Source organism: Pteronotus mesoamericanus, unplaced genomic scaffold, assembly GCF_021234165.1.
Source record: "Pteronotus mesoamericanus isolate MK-2021 breed Mesoamerican mustached bat unplaced genomic scaffold, CSHL_Meso_final contig_2, whole genome shotgun sequence".
Lineage (NCBI taxonomy): Eukaryota > Metazoa > Chordata > Mammalia > Chiroptera > Mormoopidae > Pteronotus > Pteronotus mesoamericanus.
Window position 1 is genome coordinate 10,308,019 of NW_026555084.1, and position 24,702 is coordinate 10,332,720.

The following is a 24,702-nucleotide window of genomic DNA, read 5'->3' on the forward strand; positions in this document are numbered from 1 at the left end:
ACAAATTGCGATTTCTATCGGTCCCAGGGACGTGGTGTTGGCCAGAACAGGGAAGGAAGGAATCCAGCCTTTAAGTGGAAACACATGCCAAGGCCTGGGTGCGAGGGGCCAGATTCTTGTTGGATGACACCACCAGTGGGGCCGCGATGCGCTGCTGGCCTGGGGGATTTCTCCCTAAAAGGAAATCTTTCGAGGAGCTCCTCTGCGCAGCCCCTGAGGGCCAGGAGAGGACACGGGCGCCGCCCCCCCCCCCCCCCCGCCCCGGGTCTGAGTTCTCTCCGGGATGGCTCGGACCCCACTTCCCGCTGGACGCTTAGTCAGGTTTGCAGCAGGAGGTGGGAGACTCCGGGCAGATCGGCTCTGCAAAGGGCCCCAAATGCTCGCCATGGTTTCCGCGAGAACGGGCTGCCTTCTGCCCCCTGCCCAGGATGTAAGTCTTCACGCTCGAGCTTTTGTGACAACAGGGCAGAGGACCATAGGAATGCAAGTCCAAGAGGGATTTGAATCCTGAACTTTTAAATAAACAGTAAGCTTTGGCGAGCATAACAAACCACCCTGGCTTGTCTCCCTATGGTGCCCTGTTTCTCTTCTTCCTGAATCCGCCAGCCCCCACCCCCAAATATTTAGATTGCTTAAACCAACTTGAAAGGAGACAGCACATGGTTTTTGTTGTCCCTTTCTCCCGGTTTTTCTTCTTTCCCGACCCCCTGCATAGTCCGTGAGTGCCCTGGGGGCAGGGGGTCCTGTCTCACTCATCTCCACGCTCATAGCCACTGGTAGGGCTGCTTTGTAAAAATTACTTTTAATTACAGGATTAATGCATGAGCTCATTCACCTTTGATAATATTAGAACATTAGAGAGGAAGCTGAAGTCTTCTTGGATCCCCTCCCGCCCCCGCATCTCTGTCTCTCATCCTCTGTACAGGTCGCCACCACTTCGAACTAGATGTATATCATTTTCTAGGAAAAGTTTTATTTATATGGGTTGTGTGTGTGTGTGTGTGTGTGTGGGGGGGTGTTTTTAAAAAAGTATAAATGGCTTCAGACTCTGCGAATGAACTGTCGTGTAACTTGCTTTATTCACCTAACCATGTGGTTATTCGCCTACCCACATTGATGCACTGAGATCTAATTTTTCCTTTTCATTATTATATAACAAGTGCTCGGCATTTAGATGACTTCACCACCTTTTATTTAGTCAACCCTGTACCGATTGGCATTTCCGTTGTTCCCAGTTTTTGCTTTAATGAACAACGTGGCAGTAAACACCTTGTGTTTTTCTAGCAAGATATCCAGATGTAAACAGCTGGCTCGCAGGGTGTATGGAGTTTGAATGCTCAGAGATAACGGAGCAGAGCACTTGACACCTAACGGGGCGCCCCAGACACTTATCTGACTTCCTTCTTTCTTGGCGGATGGAGGATACGGGTGTCGAAGGAAGGACTCAGGCCTGGCAGTCAGCAAATCTCATTCCAGACCTGCCTCGCCACTGACAGGCTTTGTGGTTACCCATGCCTTCCTCTCTCTGGGCCTCAGTTTGCCCACCTGTACAAGGACGGTTCTCAGAGCCCAAGACCGGAGGAGCCTACCTGAGGGGTCCCCAGCCGCTCTATCAGAGGGACCAGGTGGAGCGGCGCGTACTTGGCTTCCAGGCGTTTCATCCGCACCTCCAGGCGCTCCCCCTCTGCCAAAGGAGCAGAAGGCAGGGAATGAGATTCAGGTCAGGCGGGGGGAACTGGGGAGGGGACAGCTCTCAGAGGAACTGGGGACGTATTTGTGTTCCAAAACTTAGATGGAACGTGTAGAACTATTCTCCTTGGTTTTGGTGAGTGTAATCAGGACTCACTACAAGGAAAAATGTTCTATTCTCTCTCTCCAACAATGGAATCACCTACAAAGCTGGGGGATGAATTCTCCATTACTCGAAAGATTTAAACCAAGGCTAGAAAGCAAGAGACTAGGGATGTTCTAGAAGGATGAAGAAACAAAGCCTGGCATATCATTTCTAATTCTACCAATCTGTGACTGGTCCATAGCCCCCCAAAGCTTTAACCTTCTCCCTTTTTGAATGCAGATCTGGGTTTACTGGGATTAAGTGAACATGAAGTTCAAAGTCAAGATGGCTATTCAGCTGCTGTTAGTGGTTTCTTACCTTTGATGTAGACTCTCGGCAAGATATTTTGGAAGGGCGCAGCATGGAGCAGATCACAGACTTCCTCCTGAGACTGCAAACAGAGATAGAGGGAAAGAAAGATAAGAAACCCCAACATTTTTATTATAAACCAGGAGGGATTCTCATTCCTATAAATTTGAGCATTGGAGTCAACCTGACCTGAATTCAAATCCTGGCACTTCTGCCTGCTAGCTGTGGATCTTAGGCAAGTAGCTTAACCTCTCTGAGCCTAGTTATTTATCTGCAAAGTGAAGATGAGAACTGTACTTATTTTAATGGGCTGCTGTGAGGATTAAGTAAGACACTGCATAACCTCAAAGCAAAGTCCAGGGCACATGCGTGTAAAACTCATTTTCATTACCATGTTACACGGAATTTGTTGGAGAATTCCGAGGGACAGGGGCAGCAAGCAGGGACGATGGGTCCCAGGCCGTGTCTGTTTGGTAGGCTGTGAGGCCCGTGGGCTCAGAGCAGCAGGCTGGGCCAGCTGTGCAGTTCACTAATCCAGGACGATTCTGTGTCAAGGCTTGTGTTGGTTAGTTTTCTCCACACCACACAACAACTAGTGAGAGAACGACCAGAACCCAGGACAGACAGGCTCGATGGTGACTTGTTTTCTCTTCTTTCAGTTGTGGGGATTTGTATCAGGTAAGACCCAGGCCTCATTCAGTTTGGACACCCTTGGATCCTAAGCAGCAGAGGGAGCCCAGGGGTTTTCAGGCATGGGGGGCGGGGCCGCATCCATCCTGGAGAGCTGGTGGGCCACCTGCTTGAGAAGGGAAATGCCTGTTACTACAGACCCCGCCCTGAAACAGGGAGGACAAGTGACCTCTTTAGAGGGACCTGCCTGACCTGAGTATAATGCTCAGTTTTTCAACCAGAGGGGAAATTTCCCCCCTTTCTTAATTAACTTGTGTCTTCCCTAACCAGTGGATCAGATAAGCTGGTCTTCACTGCTATGTCTAAGTTCAGATCCTTTGATGTATCGTATAATCTGAAAACTTGGCTAATTGATCATTCAGGTGGTTCTTTAACTTATTAATATGGTGAGTCATTTTGATGGATTTCTAAATGATGAACCAGACTTGTAGTCTTGGGATACACTTCAGTTGGTTGTGATGCATTATCCCTCTTAAGTACTGCTGGATTTTATTTGTGAGTGTTTTGCTGAGGATTTTTACTCTCTATTTATTAGGGACATTGATTTGTATTTTTCTTTTCAAATGCATTTAGTTTTGATATGAGGGTGATGCTGACCTCATAAGATACATTGGGAAGAGATTTCTCCCTCGCCTTTTCTATTTTCTGGAATACTGTGTAGACTTAATATTACCTTTTCCTTAAGTGTTTGGTATAACTCACATGTGAAACCATCTGCATCAGAAGTTTTCTTTGTTGGGAGCTTTTATTTTTTAAAAAAAAAATTGTCATAAAACTTCTTTTTATGTAGATATAAGACTATTCAGGTTATTGATTTTTTTTCAGTGAGTTTTGGGGGTTTGTGCGCCTCCAGGACTTGCTCCTTTAATCTAAATGTAATTTATGGACATAGCATTGTCTGTAGTACACCTTTATAATCCTTCTGATGCCTGTGGGATCTATAGTGATGCCCCTACTTCATTCCTGATACTGGTCATTTGTGTCTTCTTTTTCCTCTTGGTCAGTCTGGCTAGAGGTTTATCAATTTCATTGACTCCACCCCCCGCCCCTAAAGAACTAGCTTTTAGTTTCATTCATATTTTTCTGTAGTTCTTCAATGTTACTGATTTCTGTTCTGGTCTATATTATGTTCTCCCTTCTACTCGCTTTGGGTGTAATTTGCTCTTCTTTCTCTAGTTTCTTATGATAGAAGTCTAGACACTGATTTAACACATTTTTAAAAAAAATATAACATTCGGTCTATTCTTCGACACCTCCAGCAATCAAGAGCGCAGTACTGCCGGAGGCAGTCCAAGTTTTGAATCACACTAAGAATGAGAAAGTTTGATTTCGCATTAAGCCATGGCCGCCTCCCAGTAGTTTGCAAGCAAGATCTCGCTCCGCTCTGTAGAGTGTCATTGGATTATTTTTCTAGCCAGTATCTTTAGCCATCCTCCTCTCTTTCCTCCTTTCAGGATCGAGCACCTTACCAGGGTTTTCTCCCTCTCTCTCCATTTCCTAGTCCTTACTCCGCCCCCCCCCCCCCGCACCCCTCGCCGCCCCTCGCTGCCCCCGGCAAACAGAAATATCCCGCCCAGCTGTGTCACACCATGGCAGCGACTGCAAAGACTTCTGAGAACTGCTCTGCCGCCAAGCGCCAAGCTCGGGGGCTGCTTTTCCGTTGTCTCATGGCACCTCCCATGTATTAGTACTGACCTCCCTCAGCTGCTACGGCAAGGAGTTCTGTGGCTTTCCATCGTGTCAGTTTCTCCTTTTTAGACCTTTCAGCAGGTTTGACTTCTAACCATCGCTTAAAAGTTGGTTTCTTCCAAGGGCCTACTTTATTTATTTTTTTCTGCTCAGTTTATTCTACCTGCTTGGTCTCGCCTACTCCCATGACTACAGTATTGCCTTTGACTCATCAACCCTATTCCCAGCCAGACTTTTCTCTCAAGCTCAAGACTCAAATATCCATCTCCTTGCTGGATCTTGCCACTGGGATGCACCCAGGTCAACACTTCTAAAGCAGACTTTCTTCTCCCCTCATCACGTGGGGTTCCTTGCTCAAAAAACAGCTCCACTGGCCTGGCAGGGTGGCTTAGTTGGTTAGAGTGTTGTCTCATACACCAGAATGTGGGTTTGATTCCTGGTCAGGGTACGTAATACCTATGTTCCGGGTTCAATCCCCAGCCAAGGCATGCACGGGAAGCAACCAGTCAATGTGTCTCTCTCACATCAAAGATGTTTCTCTCTTTCCTTCCCCTTCCTCTCTCTCTAAAACCAATTAAAAAAAAAAAATCCTTGGGTGATGATTAAAAAAAAAAAAATAATAAGAATGGTACCATCATCTCTTTTTCTGCCTGAGCCTAAAACCTAGGCTTCATTTTCTGCCTCCTCCTCACTTCCCATCATCAACCGGCCCTCCGGTCCCGTGATTCTGTCCTCAGCTCGCCACACTGACCACAGTGCTACCATCTCCGTGAAGGCACGGATGAAGCCTCTATATTCCCAGTGCCTAGGACATAACAGTGTCTCAATAATTATTTATGAAATGCATGCATATTTGTTATCCTTGTGCTTCTCAGATGAATAAATAGTTTATCCACATCACTATATTCCAAATACCAGAATGCTGTTACATCCATTCATCCAACAAATATGCATCACTCCCAAGGCCCTGTTCTAGGCTTTCCAGACATGATGCTGAACAGGTTAGACTAGATCTTTGCACTCATGGAATTTACAGTCTAGTTCGTAGAGGCAGATAAAAACAAGTCAATAAATCAGGAAATTTCAGGTAGCGATAAAACACAATAGGGTAAGAAGCTGGAATGAATGGGAAGGGGGAAGGGACTACTTGAGAGAAGGTGGTTAGAAAAAAATCTTCTTTGAGAGGAAGACATTTAAATAGAGAATGGAATGAAGCGAGGGAGCCGGCCCTGTAGATATGAGGTAAGAGCATTCCAGTGCAAAGGGCCTGGGGCAGAAAGGAACCTGGAGGACAGCGATGCAAGGCATCCTCGTACAGTCTCAGGCCCTACTGGCAGGGAGGGACCCGCTCACGTAGGGCCTCACAGGCACGGTGGGAAGGCGGGTTTTATCCGAAGGGCAGTGAGGAACTACTGAAGTTTTCCGCACAGGGGACTGGTACACATAACCCCACTGCCAACTTTATCTTTTTTGTTTTCTTCCAAAGTTTCAGTTGCTCCTGGAAATGTCTTGTTACCAGAAAAGTTGTCCATTGCACAGACTATCAACATTCTCTTTGGTTAATATAAATAAAATTGATCATGGGAGACACTTAGGGGATGGAAAAGAGGAAGAAGGAGCCAGGCCCTCTACACCAATAGCAATGTTGCTGACATATTCATTTTACACGACAGGCTTCCACTTCAGGTATCTTTGGGGGAGACCAGAGTGTTCCATTTACCCCCTGTCTGCACCCCACCACCACCTGAGTTTGCAAACTGCAGGACTCCAAAGGCTGCACGGGGTGGGGGGGTGCTTCGTGCTGGCATGCTTCCTGCGTGTTCCCCACCTGTAATGCCATTTGTTAATGAAGGCGAGGAGAGGGAGAAGGATGTGGTTTCTGGTAAAGGTGGGGAAGCATTTCCCAGGGAGCTCCCAGAGGACGAGGTACACGGCCGCTTGTACAATGCGGTGGCTCCATACTCAGTAACTCCTTTTGTAGAAGGTATTTGGCATTTGTTTGCCATTGCGACCGATAAAAATGTTCCGTTCAGTTCAGAGCACACCAGGGCCTGTGTCGGGGATCCAAACAAGCTCCCGTTGCGGGCGCTGATGCTAACAGCGGACCTTCCTCCTGTCCATTCTCAGTCTTAGAGGATCCACACCTGGCCTTCCACTCCGCCCAGGAACCCATGCAGCCCCGGGCCTGTGAAGCCCACTGAGAGTGGCCTTCTCCCTGACTCGGCCCCCTGGCGCGCTCTGCTCCAGCCAGGGCAGTGTTCTGCTATCTGAATGCAACGTCTGTACGTCCATCCCATCCCAGAATTGTCACCCTCTCTCTGTAAGGCTCCCTAACCTAGCTCTTTCCCTTACCCCCATTCACTTAGTTAACTCCCATTCTTCTTCCAAACCTCGATTCAAGCATCACACTTTGCAGGAAGACTCCCTGGACCCCCTCAATACCTCCCTGACCATGTAGGTTCTTTGTTTTGTGTCCTTAAAGAACCCACATCTTTTCCTTTCGGCACTGGAGCTCAATCTGGGTGCTTCCTGCCTGCGCGTTAGTGTTTGATTAATGTCTACCTCCCCCTGCTGGTACGTAACCTTCATGAAGGTGGGGCCAACGCCTCTTTTCCACCACAGTGTACTCAGAATACTGAGCACAGTGCCCGATAGATGGCAAATGCTCAATAAGTATGTGGGATAAAAGTTGAATGTCTGTCGTGTGTAAAGGAACTGAGACGTAGAACAGAATCTCTCCTATTTTTATATGGGCCTAAGGCCAGTAGCTCCTTTTTGATATTACTGATTACTCGGGAGGAACTAGGTGAGGCATTGTTAAGAAATGCTCCATGTAGTGAGATTCTCAAGTGGTTTAGTTTAACTTTTCTATCCCTCTCTTCTTTCCTCCTTGTTTTTTCCCTCTTGTACATATTTAGTCAATTTTCTACATGGAACACATATTACTTTAAAACTTAATGTGACCAAAAAAAAAAAACCTCTGGAAGTAACTAATTCTTAACTTTACAATAAGGAGCTTTTGGGGTCTTGATGCTGGAATCAGAGAGAAGGAATGCTGGCATACCACGTGGTCCAGCAAGGAACAGTATTTGCATAGGTTTAATAATATGTAAATAGTATATGTGTTTGTTTTTTCTTTTTTTAGGCTACCCTTGACAAAATACAAATGTTACCAAAAAAAAGTGTTACTGTGATGATATAAATGTAAAAGCACACCCGACAAGAGGTAGGAGGTGGAGGTATCAGAAGGGTTAATTTCCTCATCTTGCGTGGGAAAAAGCCAGGATACTAAATAATGTTACTAAAAGAAGCAACAGGGGTATAATGTAAGTGTATTATTTCGGATTACAAGGGAAAACAACAGAAGCAATAAGTAGTATAGTTAAATATTGAGAGGAAGAGTGGGGAGAGATGCAAATGAGCTCAAATCTCCACTTTCCAACTAGGGAGTCCGTAAGTAAGTGTTGTCTTAAGCGGCTAATTGAGAAAGAGAGGTCTGGGGCCTTGCATTGTCTGGGGAGTGGATCTGAACTTGGAAATCATCAACATGAGGATGGAAACTGACCAGGGGGGAGCAAAACACAAGTGTGAGGGTGAATGTGCTCCCCAGCACGGCACGCTGCCGGACACATGACGGCAGGCGGGACTGGAAAAACGAGATTTCAATGAAGTTTTACAATCGAGTGGGGGAATGACGCCGACAATGGCTCTGAGATGGGCCTGAGAGATGGACAGGAAAGGGACCAGGTGACAGACGAGGGATAAGATCAAAGATAGCATCTCTGATGTCAAGGCAGCAGGGATTCCTTCGCTGGGGCTTGGGAGGGAGGGCGGGCTGACCGGGCTGCAGGCAGCGAGGGGCCGGCCCTGGGGTCTCAGGGCACACGCAGGAAAGGCGGGGACTGCCGGTGGACCGAGGGCCTGCCTGTTCACTTCCGCTGCCTTTCCCTTCATCGCCTCATTTAGTACAAAGACTCGAGGAAGTAGGTTTTTGGCCCCAATGTATTTGGGGGGTGAAAACGAAGGATCAGAGGACTTCCTCACTCTGCCAGAGCCTCACAGCCATCAAGTAGAGAGGCAAGACCGGGATCCAGGACTTCTGGCTCCAAAGATACGCCCTTTCAAGAGCAGCGCACCTGAAACTCAGCCTGAAACCTGAGTGAGGCAGCCCCAGTGTAACTCACCCCAGGCTTGTGCTTTGCCTCCTGATGCCTCTTTAGTTTTATTCCGTGTAATGGTCTGTAGACTTAGTGATACCATTACTTACAATTGTGAGGCACTGCATATTCACTGGATAGAGGCAGCATGTAAGCGAAGAGAGTACTTCTTACTAAACGAAGAAGTGGGTGACAGGCTGAGGCCTCACAGGATTCTCTGGCTTGATCTGCAAGCGGCCACCAGGCCTACAGGACAATCATCCCTCCTGAAACCAGCCCTACTGCCCTTTCATTCTGCAACACTTGCTGAGTTGTACCGCTCTGGATGGGAAGTACCTCTTTCCCAAGAGGCACAAAGGCACGAGGATGCCCCTGTCTCCACAGCAAGTCTCAGGTCGGGAACCCTGATTTTAAACCTCTAAGTGGCCAATGAGACCCTGCTGTGTGGCAGGTATCCTCACCACCTGAACTTCCCTCCTGGTCATGAGGCCCAGCGACCCTGCCCCCACAGTGCACCTCCTTTGGAACCAGGGGACCGCACGCCCAAAATGCCGGGAGTTGGGAGGGAGGCTCTGGGCCTGCCGTGTGGCCAGAGCGACAGCAAAGGCCCCAGGGAGCCGTGTTCCTTGTACGTCACTGGCATGTGAAATCGGCATATTCATGGACTGGAAAAAAACGGAACTAAATCTGAGTTGTGACTGGGGCCTAGACCCACGGCCTTCCTTCCATGCTGCTGCCTTGAGACCGGAAGGGCTGACTGGTCAATGACACCCAGGTAATGTCCTATGCCTCGTTCTTCCGCCTTGCTACCCACATAGTCCAACCAAGAGGAAGTGGGCATGTCAACTGCCTCCCAGATACCAGAGGGGGACAAACTCCAGCGCTAGGTGCCGGGACCCCGGGCGCTTTCCTGGGCCATCAGCACATTCTCCTTTCATAGGCGATAAGGACGCCATCTGGTCAGGGTTTGTGTTTATTTGGGGGTAGGGCCTCCAGCAGAGATGACAAAATAATGTCACCCAGAGTTGAAGGAGTGGGCGGGGCTGAATTCTCCAGGTCTACTGGGTCAAAGCTGGGAGTTAGGTTTTTAAGTCCAATGAGAGACCATCTGTCAGTTTTAAGCAGGACAGTAACCTGATAGGATTTGTAACTGAACGGAGATCCCTTTGCTGCTACAAGGAGAATCAGCTCTGCCATTTTATCCCCTAATGCTTTACCTACTAGTAAATTCCACCCTTGGCAAGAATGGAAAGATAGAAACCCTCAGAAAATCTGGCTTTGAAACGTTCCTCTTGAACAGAGCCCGGGGAGAAGGCGCTATTATTTTTGTCCTCTAAGGGCGGCAGAAGCAGCAAAGCCTCCCACCAAACCCGTGGGAGGAGGGCCGCTGGCACGGACTGGTATTCTGGGTGTTCCCTCAGGGCCACGCACACACCCCGCGTGGCCTCTGTCTCATGTGCACCAGCCAGCTTCCCTGGTTCCGCCTGCCTCTCCGTGATCCTGAGCTGACGTTTCCTGCTGGTAAGTCAGATAGATGGGCAGCATGAGAGTTGTGGCTGAGTCCGGCACTAGCAGATGCCGCTATAAATTTTAAAAATCCAGCCAGAAGTACCTAAGCGCATATGTGACCAAGAACAAATCTCACCAACTAGCAGAAGGAGCTGGAAAAAACAAGAGCCTTCCTACCTTTTCTCCCTGCTGTAAAGGATTGCGACCTCGTCTGCACAGGGGCTGTTTTTCTTCTGAACTTTTCAGATTCCAGGATGAGGTTTCCCTTTTTCTGCCTCAAGTTTGTGTTATGGAAAATGTTAAACAAATAAAACACTTGAAAGAACAATGAACATCCTAGACCCCTGATGGGGAGTCACAGCGAACATTTTGCCGTATCTGCTTTGACTCGATATGATTTACTGAATCATTGGAAAATAAATTAAAGCTACTGCATTACTCAGTCTTAAATGCTTCAGCATGCAACTCCTAAAGACAAGGACATCCTCAGGGATCACAACGTTAAAACGGTTGTTGTGAATTAAAACGATTCTTGTCTTGGCCGGGCATCTCAGTTGGTTAGAGCACTGTCCTGACATGCCAAGGTTGTGGGTTCGATCCCTGGTCAGGGCATATACGAGAATCAACGAATGAATGCATAAATAAGTGGAGCGACAAATCAGATGTTTCTTCCTCTCAAACCAATTTAAAAAAATAAAAAAAATCTTAGTATCATATAATACACAATCCATACCAAAATTTGCTCAGTTCTTCAAAACATTTCTTTCATAGCTCTTTTTTTTAAAAAAAGAAAGAGTTTATTTATTTATTTTCAGAGAGAGGGAAAGGGAGGGAGAAAGAAAGGGAGAGAAACATCCATTGGCTGCCTCTCGGACGCCCTCTACCAAGGACCTGGACTGCCACCCAGGCATGTGCCCTCACCGGGAATCAAACCAGTGACCTTTGGGTCTGTGGGATGATGCCCAACTCACGGAGCCACACGAGTCAGGGTTATAGTTCTTTTTTTTTTTTTAAATTGGGATCCAACCATGACGAGTTTTCTAAAGCTTTTGCACCTACCAAGTGGCACCGTAATGCTTATTATCCCTATTGCTTAGGATGACCGCTGATGCACTATGGCTGTAAGAGAAGTAATCATTAGATGATTACTAAGGACCAAGAACTAATGTAAAATTGTTCTTTGCCAAGAGAGCAAGTAGAAGTGAAAAGGTTTTTGGTCAGAATGCAAGAATATTTTATTGTAAGGAACCCACATCAAAATTCTTCAAGAGATGAGTATTTCATTTTGGCACTGCTTTCACTCTCAAAAAATTTCCTTTTCTGTTTCACTTAATTTAAAACTGGTAGACCATCAAATAGCACAAAACCCCATGTTCCCAACTTGGTCCTTGAAGTAAACTGGGGACAGAGTTCTTTTGGCTAAAGGATACCACAAAAATTCAAAATACATATTTTTTAAAAACAGGGTCATTGTGATCCTAGACGGGCCAGATTCATGTAGAACAACAGACTACCTCTGAGTGAAAAACAGTGCACCATTTTTAACTAATTTCCTAATGGTAATCATCAAAGCGATCTCAGAACAGTATTTCTGAAATAACATTTTGCTCCGAGTTTGGAGGCAACAAAAAGACAAATAACACTAATATGAATGTCATACGGTTTTACCTCTGTCAAGTAAGTGCAGAGAAATGAGCTGGCAAACTGGAGGTGGGACCCCCATAGGAACCCTGTCCCCCCCTCCCCCCCACCGCCCTCCTCCTCCTGCCTCCGCCCCCGCCTCCCCGTGGTCTTCCGGCGGGAAAGGCAAGGAGGGGAATGCGGCCTAACCCGAGAGCCCAGTGGTCCGGTTTAAACATTCCCTTATATGGACGCACATAGACAGTCGGTGTATGTGTTCCCTGCACGCTGGTGCTAAGCCCCAAGGACACAGGCCTGTGGAGCAGGAAGAAATTAGGCCTTCCGCAGCCACCACGACCCTCCTTTGTACAGCATGTACAAGCTATAGCTTCTAGCCCCTCCGCTGGGGCTCCATGTACCGTGGGAAGCTCAGCGGGGGTATGTTCCACGTGCCCCTACTCTGTGGGCCCCTCCCTTCCAGGAGCTCTCTGTAGCCCTGGCTAAATAAATCAGTAATTTAACTGCATCGAGTTCTCTGTGTGTGTGGTCTCCCCCACTCCTCTGTGCCTCCCTTGCATGATACTATATATTGTTACGTCTCACCTCTACACCTCCCCCTCTCCCCGAATTGTCAAGGGAAAAAGGATTATTATTCTGGATGAGAATCATGTGTGGTCAACTAGGAAAGATCTACAGCCAAGAAATGGGCCTAGAAGGTAGCCCCCCACCCAAGTGCTTGTCAGTGTCTTCCAAGGTTGGCGGTTCCCAAAGTGTGTGCGTTGAGGGCACAGGGAAATGGCATTTCCTAACAGCGAGTCCGCAGCCAGAAAGTTCCTTCCTTTTCAGGCCCCTATCGGTTCTTCTGACACCTTGAATGAGAAAGTCTCCATTCACAACCTTTCCTCAGAGGACATCCGACGACCTCTCTGACGTGTGCTATTCTCTGTTTCGAACAGAGCGGAGGAGCAGCCCTCAGGTGCAGAGCCGGACGGACACCACCCTGCCTTATTTTGATTGACCTTATTAATCCAGTTGCTTTCTTTTTTCTAGTTATTTAAAAAAAATTTTTTTTAAATTATTGTTCAGTTATAGTTGTCCCCACTTTCCCCCATAATTCTCCCCCCCCCGCCGCCACATTCAAGTCCCCCTCCTTTGTCCATGGTTCCTTTGTACGTGTTCCTTGACTTGACCCTTCCCCTCCGGTTGTTTTCTAATGATGATAAGAAATTATGAGTTTTTAATGGAAGTGATATAAAGTCTTCCATTAAAATAAGTTTAAGTTAAAAAGTAAGCTAGTTTCAATAAAAATATTCTGTAAGTAAGAGGACCCGTGGTCTGCGGATACAGCAAGAACTGGGACTACCACACATCCTGACTAAGCCTCGGAAACAGTGGTTCCAGGGGCCTGCTTCTGGGTCAGGGATTGTCCACCCCGGCTGCGTGTCTCAGCTTGGGGAATATGGCTTTTATAACTCAACAAAGTAAAAACATGTCCATAAGAAAAATTATATGCTGAAACATGACATCATGTGGGAGGCATCCTTTGGAATGTGAACAATAGTTATTGTAGCGTGGTGATGTGGTTTTTGTCTTCTTCTTTTTGTCTGTGTTTCTCTGGGTTTTTCCAGTGGTGAATTTATTTCACTTATGCAATAAGAAAAATAAAATGAAAGAAGAGGGACAATAAAGTAGTAGCAGGAGATAAAGGGGCCAGATGTGAAGGTGGAGTTAAAACAAAAATAAAAAACGAAAACCAGTATGATAATCTTCACAGCTCGGTGAAGCAGCCCCGTCCCCGAGTATGACAACCACAAGGACCCTGGTTCTTGCCCAACTCCTGCACTAGTGTCCCCCTGGGAAGGGTGTCTCCCCCTCAGGGCCTCAGTTTCCATTCTGTGAAATGGGGGCTTGCACTAGATTGGTGGCACTCCACAGGGGGAGGAACATTAGGCATTATCCGGAGACCTTTTCAGTTGTCACAACTGGGGAGGGTGCTCCTGGCATCTAGTGGGTTGACCCCAGGGATGCTGCCCAAGATCCTACAATGCACAGGACAGGTCCCTAGAACAAAGGATTGTCTGGCCCCCAAATATCAGCGGTGCCGAGGCTGAGACACCTGCCCTGTATGGTCTCAGATGGTTTCCCCGGATCTGACCAACATTCCATTCTGTGAGTTTGGGCCCAGGCTCCCCTCCCCTCCTAAAAGAGAAGCGCTGTTTTCAGGACTGACCAGAGTGTAGCTGTGGCCTGCTCAACTAGGAAGAGGCGAGAAGAAATAAACAACAGGATCAAAGGCGGGAAACATCTCAAGTCCTGGGCTGGACTTGGCCAGGAGGCCTCTCAGTAAAAGGCACATGTGAAAAAGCTGTCTCCTCACCGGGGATTCAGGCCTCCCTTGCTCACGTGAACGAATAGGGCCCTCTCCTGGTGCGTGTCGGCATAACAAGCAATGGGCTGATGGCTTGAAAACCACACAAAATTTGAATAAAATCATGGTGACTGTGGAACATTTCCTTAACGACCACTTTATGATTTCTTGGGGTAAAAGACACTAGAGGAACTACTAGTCATTCACAACAGAATTCCCATGAAAAGCATAACAGACTTATAAACAGGTACTTAAGAAATGCTGACTCATTTCAGATTAGACTCAAATATATTTAAGAGCGTGCCACAACCAGCCCCTTTGCGGCCACCGGATAAATGACAGATGCAGCATGACGAGTGCAGAGCGGGAACGAGAAGGCCTTTTCAATCAGTGGTGCTGGGACAACTTGGCAAGGAATGACATTGGATTTTCACTTCCCATTAAACACACACATCCACTTCAGATACGTAATACATTTAAAGGCCTGTTAACGCCTGGAAAGGCTAAACTCTAAAACTTTTAGAAGAGAACATATGTTTATGACTTTAGAGTAGGGAAGATTCTTTTTAAATAACTCACAACAGCACCAGCCCTACAGGAAAAGAAAAAAGATAAATAAGCTAAACCTTAGAAACTTTTGTTCATCAAAATATAAGCTGCAGGAATATACTTGTAATTTTCTTAAAATTAGTGGACTTGTATCCACAATATAGAAATAATATCTGTAAACCAATAAGAAAAAAATGACTCAATTAAAAATAGGTGAAAATACTGGACAGCATTTCAGAAAGAGGCCGTGCACATGGCAACGCCACATGGCAAGAGGCTCAGCATCATTAGTCATCAGGGAAATACCAACCGTAATGAGACATCGTGACTCAGCCACCAGAGACAGCCTACGATGGCTGAAAAGAGAGACAGCAAGTGTTCACGAGGATGCGAAGAATTAAAATGCTGATACCTCGCTGAATGGGGAAATAAATTGGTACCCTACTTTGTCAAACTGTTTGGCAGGTATCTACTGAAGCTAAACATATGTCTATGCATCGACTCAAACCATTGCACTGCCAGGTATTTACCTGACAAAAATGAGGGCCTATATTCACCAAGAGAAATGCACAAGGACATTCCTGACATCTTCCTTCATAATAGCATCAAAGTGTGAATGATTCAAATGTCCATCCAAAGGAAAATGGACAATTCAATTAATCTATGCAGTGAGAATACTGCATAGTCTGTATATTATGGGATATACATTAGACCTTAATTAAAAGCACCAAGCAAACAAACACCTCACTCCATAGGTGTGTGGGGTTCTGTACTAATATTGCATCCTGAATTTTAAGAAAATTTGTAAGTACCTAACTTAAAGAGGAAAATATACCTTTGTCTAGGTAATCACCTTTTCAATTTATATCTCTACTCTTACAAATTAGTGATATATTAATAATCTGTTTAAAAAAGGCAAGCCACAGAATGAGAGAAGGTGTTTGCAGAATATGCCTCAATATGGAGCCCACAACCAGAAAGAACTCCGCAAATCTGTTAGAAAAAGACAGATGACACAAAAGGAAAATGGGCAAAACTTCTCACTTTGCACTTTTCAGTATCCTTCGAGGTTTTCTAAAACTATTATATACTACTTCTACTTTTTATATTTACTTTTAGTTCAACAGTACTACATGAACATAGTTTTCTCGTAAAATACCAGGCATTCCTGAGAAAAATAACCTTTGACCTTTTGACCTTTAATCCTGTTTTGACCTTTAACCCTGGTTTCCCTATTGACCTTTAATCCTGTTTTCCTCCCTGATACATAGAGAAAATGATTAAACTATGCTTTTTTGGGGAAGGTTTTTTTCATGTAGTAATCTTTAGTGGGTTTTCTTATTTTTTATTTTACAGGCGTGGCCTCATACTGTGTGTCTTGTCCTGAGGCTACCTTTTTCCCCCTCTCAATACTATGACTTACACATTTTTTTTATGCTGTTATGTACAAAGCTACTTTAGCGCTTCCCTCTCCGCTCCCCTCCCCTCCTCTCTTTCTTTCGCTATTAGTTCCCCTCTTTAATGACAACTGATGTGTCATTTAAATAGTTATGTAATTGCAGTTTCATAAAGTAAAAAGCTCCAGAAAGCTCATTCATGCCCCATTCTAATCTCAGAAAGGTGACTTAGCTTGGAGATTTCCCCAGCTATCTAATCAGAAAGCAGAGTGCACTGCTTTGGGGAGCCCTGATCTTTGATATGGGCCGCCCACCCCTCCCCAGGACTAGGAACGGTACTGAAAACAGGCCTTCCTTTCTGCCTCTGCGGCTGCGTGGCCTTGCGGGAGGGGCTCCCCTCTCCGGTTCGCCATTTCCCTTCTCCCTTGTGAACAGAGGGGGTTGGAACACACACAGGCTGGGTCTCTCTCAGCCCTTGGAGGGCTTTGATCCTGAGTGTCCTCAGTGATACATGCAAGTGGCCACCCCGGCTTTTCCCCTCTCCCTGTCGCCCCATCCTTTGCCTGCCTCTCAGGGTCTGCACAACGGAAGTTGACCTGATGCTCAGGAGGCGCTAACGGGGCAGGACCTGAGGCTTCGGGGACCCAGCCCTGCCCTCCCCCACCTCCAATCCTGGCGCCCTCCTGGCATCTCCTCGTCCTCCTGAGGCCTTGAGCGTCTTCCTGAGGCCTTGAGCGGAGCAGTGATTCCTACTCATCTCATCCCTGTGACTTCTGAGAGCTAAGCTGCCATGGCAACCCAGGCACACTGAACCATGTTAAAAACCTGTTACTATAAAGAGGAACACTTAGCTGCCTCGAGAGTCCATTTAATGGGGAACAGGGAGGCAATCACTCCTCATGGAGGAAAAGCCAAACTGCGCATTTCAGATTTCCCGATGACTATGCGTCCCTCCCATGCAGACGGGGACCCGCGGCACAGAGCGAGCCGGCTTCTAGGCAACTGGGAGCAAGGCCTTTCTTTGGCTTTTATTGTGAGCTCTTGCTATCACGGCTGCCTCCTCACCTCTCTCTACCTTCCTTCCACCTCCTTCTCGCGTCTTTCTTTCCCTCCCATCTCCAGGTGTCCCTGGGCTGGACAACTGCAAATGGCCTCGTCCTCACTCACCTTCCAGTCAGGTCTCCTCCCCAAGGCCAAAAGGCCTCTCAAAAACACAAATCGGACCCCCTCACTCCATCTCACAATGCTCCGATGGCCCGGGGACTGTGGCCACCTGCTTCTCCCACCTCAGCTCCTGCCTTGTCCCCTTACCCTCTTCACGCCTCTCGGGAGTTCTCTCCTCTTAAACACATCCAGCTCCATCCTCTCCCCACACCCGTCCCTCTCTGTCCTCTTTCCCTGTTGATTGATTCACGGCATGTACCCCCACCTGCGTTCACAATCTCTGAACTCTATCTTCTTCCGTCACCTCCCTCTCCGGAATGAAAACAGTAATGATCTGTCGCCCTTGTGCCTGGCCACTTACCTACCACCTAGAACTGCACCGGGCTATGGGCAAGCTGCCGACGCTGTTCACCGAATGCATGGACAGAGAGAGAAAACTCCGGGAATGGATGCCCATGTTCCTGCTGTGTCCTGAGGGTCGTGCCTCCCCACAGCAGCCTCTCTCCCCATTTCCTCCCACGGCGCCCCTCTGGACCAGGACTCACCAGAGCTTGCTCTATAAGCAGGCAGAACAGGATGGCGTTGCCCACTTCCCTCAGGCTCTGGAACACGTCTGTTTTGAGCTCTGCGTACTCAATGATGTCTTTTAGCTGGTGGTGGAAGAACTCCAGGATCCCTGGGGGAGGCAGGGGGACGGTCAGCAGGAGGTTGATTGAAAGAGCTCAGCGGGGTTAATGGGAAAACGCCAGCTGCGCAGCAGCCGCGCACCTGACTCAGGGACAGCAAAAAGCCAAACCTGCTGGGCAGGGCAGGATTTCATTCAGGCTCAGGACTAGAGAAAGATCAGGAGGCTAGTTCTAATGTGTTTTTGGAACAAAACAAAACACACACACACACACACACACACACACACACACACACACAGAGCAGCCCTGGGTCTTCCCCAGTCCCTCCAAAAAGTCACCTGAATTCCTAATAGCGACAGGAATTAACATTTATTTATCGGTGTTAGATACCGTGCTAAGGACATTATCTGCAATATCTCCTTTAATATTCATAACACCACCACCGACTAGGCACCATTCCTCAGGTTTTCAAACGAGGCTCAGAGAGGGTAAGCGGCATGTCCAGAGTCACACAGCTTAGCACATGGGGCAGCCGAGTCCAAAAACCAGAGCTTTCAGTCCCCGCCCTTTCCTTTTCTGAATCCCACTGACCCAGCACCTGGCATCCTGGTTTTTAGAAAAAAACACCAGGAGCCAAACTCTTAGTCTCCATCCTTCTATATTCCCCAGGCCCCCGCTGTAGTCCCCACTCCGCTATGATGGAAGGAAAGAATCATTTCTCTGCCCAGAGGTCGAATGGCAGAAACTCCTGTTTCCTGACTCCCCTTAGAAATGCCACCTGGGCCCCAGCCTCCTCCTCCATCTAGGCACATGGAGGAAGGAATTCCAGAGGTGCTGAGCTAGTGGAGACCTTCACGAGGAAACCCGGCTAGCACATGACTTAAACGCTCTCACATCTGCAGTCCTCTTACACCTTGCGGTCCTGTGAGGCGGACCCAGCAGGCATCGCTCACCTTGGCAGATGGAAGACCCTCCTACTGCCCAGAGGGGTTAGACAGGGTTCAAGGCTACCTCTCCAGCTAGTTAGTGGCAGAGGGAAGATGCAAACCCGAGCTCTGCCAGCTCACTGCCTGTTAGAGAAGCAAACATGCCAAGGTGGGTGGCCGGAGTCCCCCCCACTGCAAGGAGGGGTTTGGATTATTTCCCTGTCACTGCCTCTGACCGCAGTTCCCCATCACCAACCTGGGGAGCCATACTCATGCCGGGGCAAGCGGCAGATCTTGGGCATCACCTCGATCAGGGTTTTCACGTACTGGAGAATGGTCCCTTGGAGCTGAGGAAACAAGAGGACAAGATGAACCTACCCACCCGTGTGCACAGGTGCGTCTTCAGGTCGAACACGGGGCTACTGGGGTGCACGGGGGTGCACGGGGGTTCTGCGGAAACCTGGGGGTAAGGGTGATGGACCGAATGTGTCCCCTGTAAATTCACATGTTGAGCCCCTAATCCCCAACGTGATGATATTTGGAGATGGGGCCTTTGGGGTGTAATCAGTCACGGGTTTGCCCTAAACATGGCTCTGGAGGGGACTACGAGCAGTCATTTCTGGGCCCTAAAGGTCAACATCAGGATCGCTGAGTTCAGGCATCAAGTACGTGGAGTAAGTTCAGGGTCAGAAAATGAGACGCCCAGCCACAAGTCAGGAGGAGCACAGAAATGTGCGAGAGCGACAGGTCTCAGGAACTAAGGGATAAGGGCAAAGGACTCCCTGGGTGATTCCTACAGACACAGCTGAAGTGTCATGACGTCACAGGCCAGGCAAAGAGTCCCAGCAGATCTCGTTCCCATCAACCCCACTTGGGCGTGTCCCAGGCCCCACGGTGCCCGTCCTTACCAAGCTCTTGACGATCTTCAGCAGCTCCTCCATGACCACGGCGATGCCCTGGTAACCCAGGAGCCTGCAGATGGTCTTGAAGTGAGGAGGCCCCACGAAGTTCCTGTAGGAGCTGTAGATGTGGCTGTAGGCGATGTTGAGAGGCTGGAAAACAGAGGACGTGCAAAATAAGCGGCTGAGGACTGAATGGACGCCGGCCTGCGTCCTGGCGGGATGTTTCCCTGGTAGGAAGGACAGAAACCTGACGTCACCTGGGTGCTCTCCTGCGGGCCTGTGGGCATACGTTTGCAAGATGCTGGCCACGGAGAGAGGCATGGTCAGTGGCCATGGGATGGAGCAAAGTCATTAGGTAGAGCAGTGGGTTCCCCAATGGGAGAGGAGGAGGAACTTCCAGGCAAGTATCTTTTTTACAGAGACCCCTGCTCCTCACACCTGTGCACACACAAACCAGGGCTTCTATCTACTGAACTCTGGGGCGGGGGGTCAAATGGATGATTTCCTTTCTCTAGAGACACTTCTGGTACAAGGAACCGGCTGGAAGAATCACGTGAAAACACAATAGCTGACTCAGCACTGTCTTCTCTCCTCCTTTTATTTGTCCCCACTTATGATGGTGTGGGGTATTGGAAACAGACAGGTCTGGGAGTCAGGAGACTTCTGCTGAGCGCATGGGAAGGTCAGTTTCCTCATCTATGAAATGAGGGGGTGGATTAAATCAGGGGTTTCCTGACTTTCTGAGCAGCAGTCAAAAGGAAAGGTGTCCCAGGAACTGGGATATGTGGAACAGACAAAAGCCAAGCTGCTTTATGTGGGTGCTGGTTGGGGGCTCAGGGCCCTGGCCACTGACTGGCTACCCTCTGTTGTCCTCGGAACCCCCACAAGATCCCCTGACGAAGTATCAGGATCTCTTTAAGACATCTGTAAGGGGAATGACCATAATGTAGGTCCTTAAATTGCTCTCATTTGGTTACCAAAGTTGTCCCTGACTTTGTTTTGAAATGCTGCCACTCACAGAGCACCTCATGCCAGGCTTCCTGAGGCCCTCCAACCCCCACGTGTGTTCTCATTTAATCCACACAACAGCCATCTGGGTGTGGACAATTCTTAGCCCCATTTCACAGAGGAGGAACCTGAGACTCAGGGTGGTAAGCAGCTTGCTCAAGGTCACACACAGATCATAGGTAACTGAGCCCTGATCTGCACCCAGGGAGGTTGGATCCCAAACCCATGTTCTAAACTCTACTTACTGGTGGGCTCTGTTTGCAAGATGCTGAATAGAACTGAATTCTATTATAACCCATCTTTCTAGATAAGGCTTCACTTCAAAGCTTAGTGCTGAGTGTAGTCTTCCTGAGTGGAATTATAAAACTCTTGAATGCAAACCCAGCAAATACAGGAAGACCACATCTGAAGCTCTACTAGCTGAAATTCTCTATTAGTTGGCTAATGAGAAATCCTACATGAATGAAACTATAAGGATGCTTTCGGAGGACTGCAAGATTCCCAACTCCCTCTAAAGCCATTAGGGGAATATTTAATTATGTTCAGCCTAGGTTTTGCATTATGTATGTTTTAGTATAAGTGAATTCTTCTAAACTTTACAAAACAAGCATCACAATGAAAGTGCCCTCTAAAAACAAGGACACATGAAGCCCACAACTGGAAAACCCGCTGACAGCAAGGGTCTGTGAGGAGTCAGAATGTCCACTCGTCAGGCCGGCTGGATGGTAGTTCGTTTGGTGAGCTGCTGCCTACGTGTGGGGAAGCTCAGAGTGCGGCGGAGAGCAGGCTGCACCCTCTCCACCAATGTGCTGCCACAGCGAACTCGGCCTGACCCTGGCGGATGGCTGTCTTTCATGAGGTTCCTACAGGTTTCTAAGTGTGACAGGGCAAGAATGGTTGATGTAGGGAAGGGAACAGAACTAATTTAAAAGCATGACGTTCACTCAGGCTGGTGTCCAGCAAACCCTGGAAGTATATGAATTGGTGAGTTTGGTTTGGCCACTCACGGGGGCCAGGCCACATAATTTTCTGTGTGCAGCCAACCATTTTGGTGTCTGTGTGACAGGCCACCTGGTCAAATGGGGCTGGGTGTGGGGTGAGGTGTGTGAGCCGCTGGAGCACGTAAGGGTAGGCGCTCACGCTCCTCCATGAGTACATCTCAGCCCTGGCCCTGTTCTCAAAGCCACATTCTGTATTCTCGTGTTCCCACGGATAGGGATGAGGAGTATATAGCAAACACCAAACCAACCATGGCTTACTGCTGGAGGGGGAAGAAGATGACTAGAAAAGGGCATGAAGAACTGTCTAGGTGATGGATATCCACTACATGTTGCTTGGGTCGTTGACTACAGAGACTTATGCAATTGTTCAAACTCATGAAACTGTACGTACCCTAATGATCTGTGCATTTATGGACTGAGTCAACTTCATGTGTTGAAATTATAACCTCTATATGTGGGACCTTCAGGAGGTCATTAAGTCATGAGGGTGGGGCCCTCATGAATGGGATTAGTGCCCTTGTGAAAAGAGACTCCAGAGCTTACCCTGATCCCCCGTCCTGTAGGATACAATGAGAACAAGGCCATCTGCAAACAAGAAGGCGGGCTTTCACTGGACACCAGATCGGCTGGCGCTTTGATCTTGGACCTCCCAGCCTCTAGGCAATGCAGTAAAGCTGTTTAAGCCGCCCAGTGGATGGCATTCTTGTTATACTAGCTGGAGCTAAGTGCGTTTTACTATGTGTGATTACATGGCACTATAAAAGTAAATTTAAAAATCCACTGGGCTATACCATAGCCTCATTTACTTCCTGACACTGTTTTTCAAAGATTAAAAAACAAAAACCTCAATTTAATTTTCTCCTGAAGAGGGCTGCAGCTCGAGCCTGCCCAGGCATGAAGGAATGGTGACCTGGCTCTGCTCACAGGCCCAAGGGGCCCCCAGCACGTGGGCTGCCACTATCCCCTTGCATTCCCCCGCCCACACCACACACTCCAGGCCTGTCCTCTGAACCCAGTAAGCTCTGAGCACTTCCTTCATCCTCTTTCAAGCATCCTATAAAAGGCATTTCTGAGCAGAGGGGTGCTTTTCAATGCCTATCCCTGGAGGAGGCAAGAAGTAATCAGCTACTTTGTTCTGTGATTCTGTGACTTTTTTTCCTGCTTTCTCTGAGTCTATAGTGAGTTGTAAGCTGGGGTAAGCTCACCTGAGTTCTAATTCCAGATCCGTAAACTTACTAGCTAGATGATCTTGAGCAAATTACTTAACCTCTCTTAGCTTTGGTTTCCCCACAGTGAGGATAATACCAACTGTAATAGGGCCGTTGGAGGTTTAAATGAGATAACAGATAGAGAACACTGAGCATGGTGCCTGACATGCTGGAGCCCGTATTGCAATAACAGCCATTCCTGCTGCTTTGTTTGATAATTTGGTGAGTAAAGACGAGGGAAATACAGCTTCCTGGTCACAATTCCCCCCGGCAGTCATGACGCTCTGAGTGTGCAGAGAGGAATGCATTCGTGGGGTACAATCCCGTACAACACAGCGGATGTCCCACATGGGAATGGGACAGAGGGCACAGTTGGGGCTGGCTGATGCAATGCACCCAAAATGCAGATTTTGCCTAATAGTTAGAACATGCCAAAAATGGGAGCTGTCCAACAGCAGACTGCTGGGTAGAGGCTCTCCTGCGAGTGGAGGCTGAGAAACGCGGCTTTGGCTTGTTAGAAGGGGGCCTGCCTGGGGCTGAGGGTTGGAAAAGCCGTAATTACCACTCCCTGCGGAGGTGCGAGCACCAGCGAGCTCTCCCTGGGTGCTCATCCTTCTTCCTAGAGTCTCCTTAACCCTCACTCCCACCCAAGGAGCTGCTAGTACCGAGTTTTCCTTAGCACTTCCTGACAAGCACAAATAAAAATACACATACGGTTCAACAACCCTCCCCAGTTCTAGACAGAGGAGCAAGATAATTTTGGAATTGCTTTACCACACACAAAGGTCAAAAATACCCCCTTCTAAGTCTGCTCAACGCACACAGGCAGCTTCTTGTTGACGTTCCCCCATCAGTCTCAGATTCTGGTCTAGAGCAGAAGCGGAAGCCTCCGCTGATGGCCCAAGCTCAGGGAGGGCCAGCGTGAATTGAGCAGAATTAAAATCCCTCTAAGGGAACAAGCACCCCTCACTCCCCACCCCCAAAATACACCACACCCATGCAAGCAGAAACACCCATCCATGCTGAAAAGTCCATGCACACACAGCCCCGGAGGGCACCCGTCTGACCTGCTGGCTCAGTAGGAGGCTGGGCCCTATTGAGAAAATGTGGGAATATGGGAGCCTGGGCATTTTCTGAGGTGGGGCAAAGAAAAACAGGAATGCAACATGACTTGAGACATTGGAAACTTGCTACAGATCTCTTATACTGAACCAGCCCTGCTGACTGACTCAGGTTACAACCCAGGGCCTGCCTGAGAAATGAACTATGTTTAGGATGGCTCACTTTTAAAATCAAGCTAAACAAGCTAGCACCATTCACAATCCACAAAATAGAAAAATGTATGAGATCTTAGGAAATAAACACCACTGATTCAGGAATTAAAGCCATCTTATTAATGTGACATAGAGATGCATTTTTTTTTTTTTTAAGGCAAAACAGTATTTTAAGGAGAGAAAAAAAAATACAGTGAATTTGATCTGACAGGTCCTGGGCACTATATTATCTGAATATGGACCTTTTAAAAACTTTGATAAAGCATATGTAACAAAAAAGCTACCATTTAAACTATTTTTTAGTGTGGTATATAAGCTTTGAGTCATAAGGCCTCTGTCCTTCACTAGATGGTAAACAGGGTCAGCCACCTGGGACAAGGAGACTTATTTACTTGGCAAACTGAATTTGCAAGCATTTTGTATCTCTGCTTTCTGGAATCACAACTGCTGTTTTCAGAGAGCCCAAGAGGA

The 24,702-nt window shown here is 47.8% G+C and overlaps 1 protein-coding gene across 2 annotated transcripts in view; it reads right to left on the reverse strand.

Moving 5' to 3' along the window:
• Window positions 1–24,702, reverse strand: part of CYFIP2 (cytoplasmic FMR1 interacting protein 2) — a 100,470-nt gene that overhangs the window by 10,119 nt on the left and 65,649 nt on the right. For both annotated transcript variants that reach the window (XM_054568121.1, XM_054568122.1), the window contains 5 exons: window positions 19,747–19,890; window positions 19,095–19,185; window positions 17,832–17,962; window positions 2,153–2,225; window positions 1,590–1,684 (listed from right to left, as the gene is read on the reverse strand). In XM_054568121.1, the coding sequence (XP_054424096.1) occupies window positions 1,590–1,684; window positions 2,153–2,225; window positions 17,832–17,962; window positions 19,095–19,185; window positions 19,747–19,890 (534 nt within the window). The remainder of the gene's footprint in view (window positions 1–1,589; window positions 1,685–2,152; window positions 2,226–17,831; window positions 17,963–19,094; window positions 19,186–19,746; window positions 19,891–24,702) is intronic.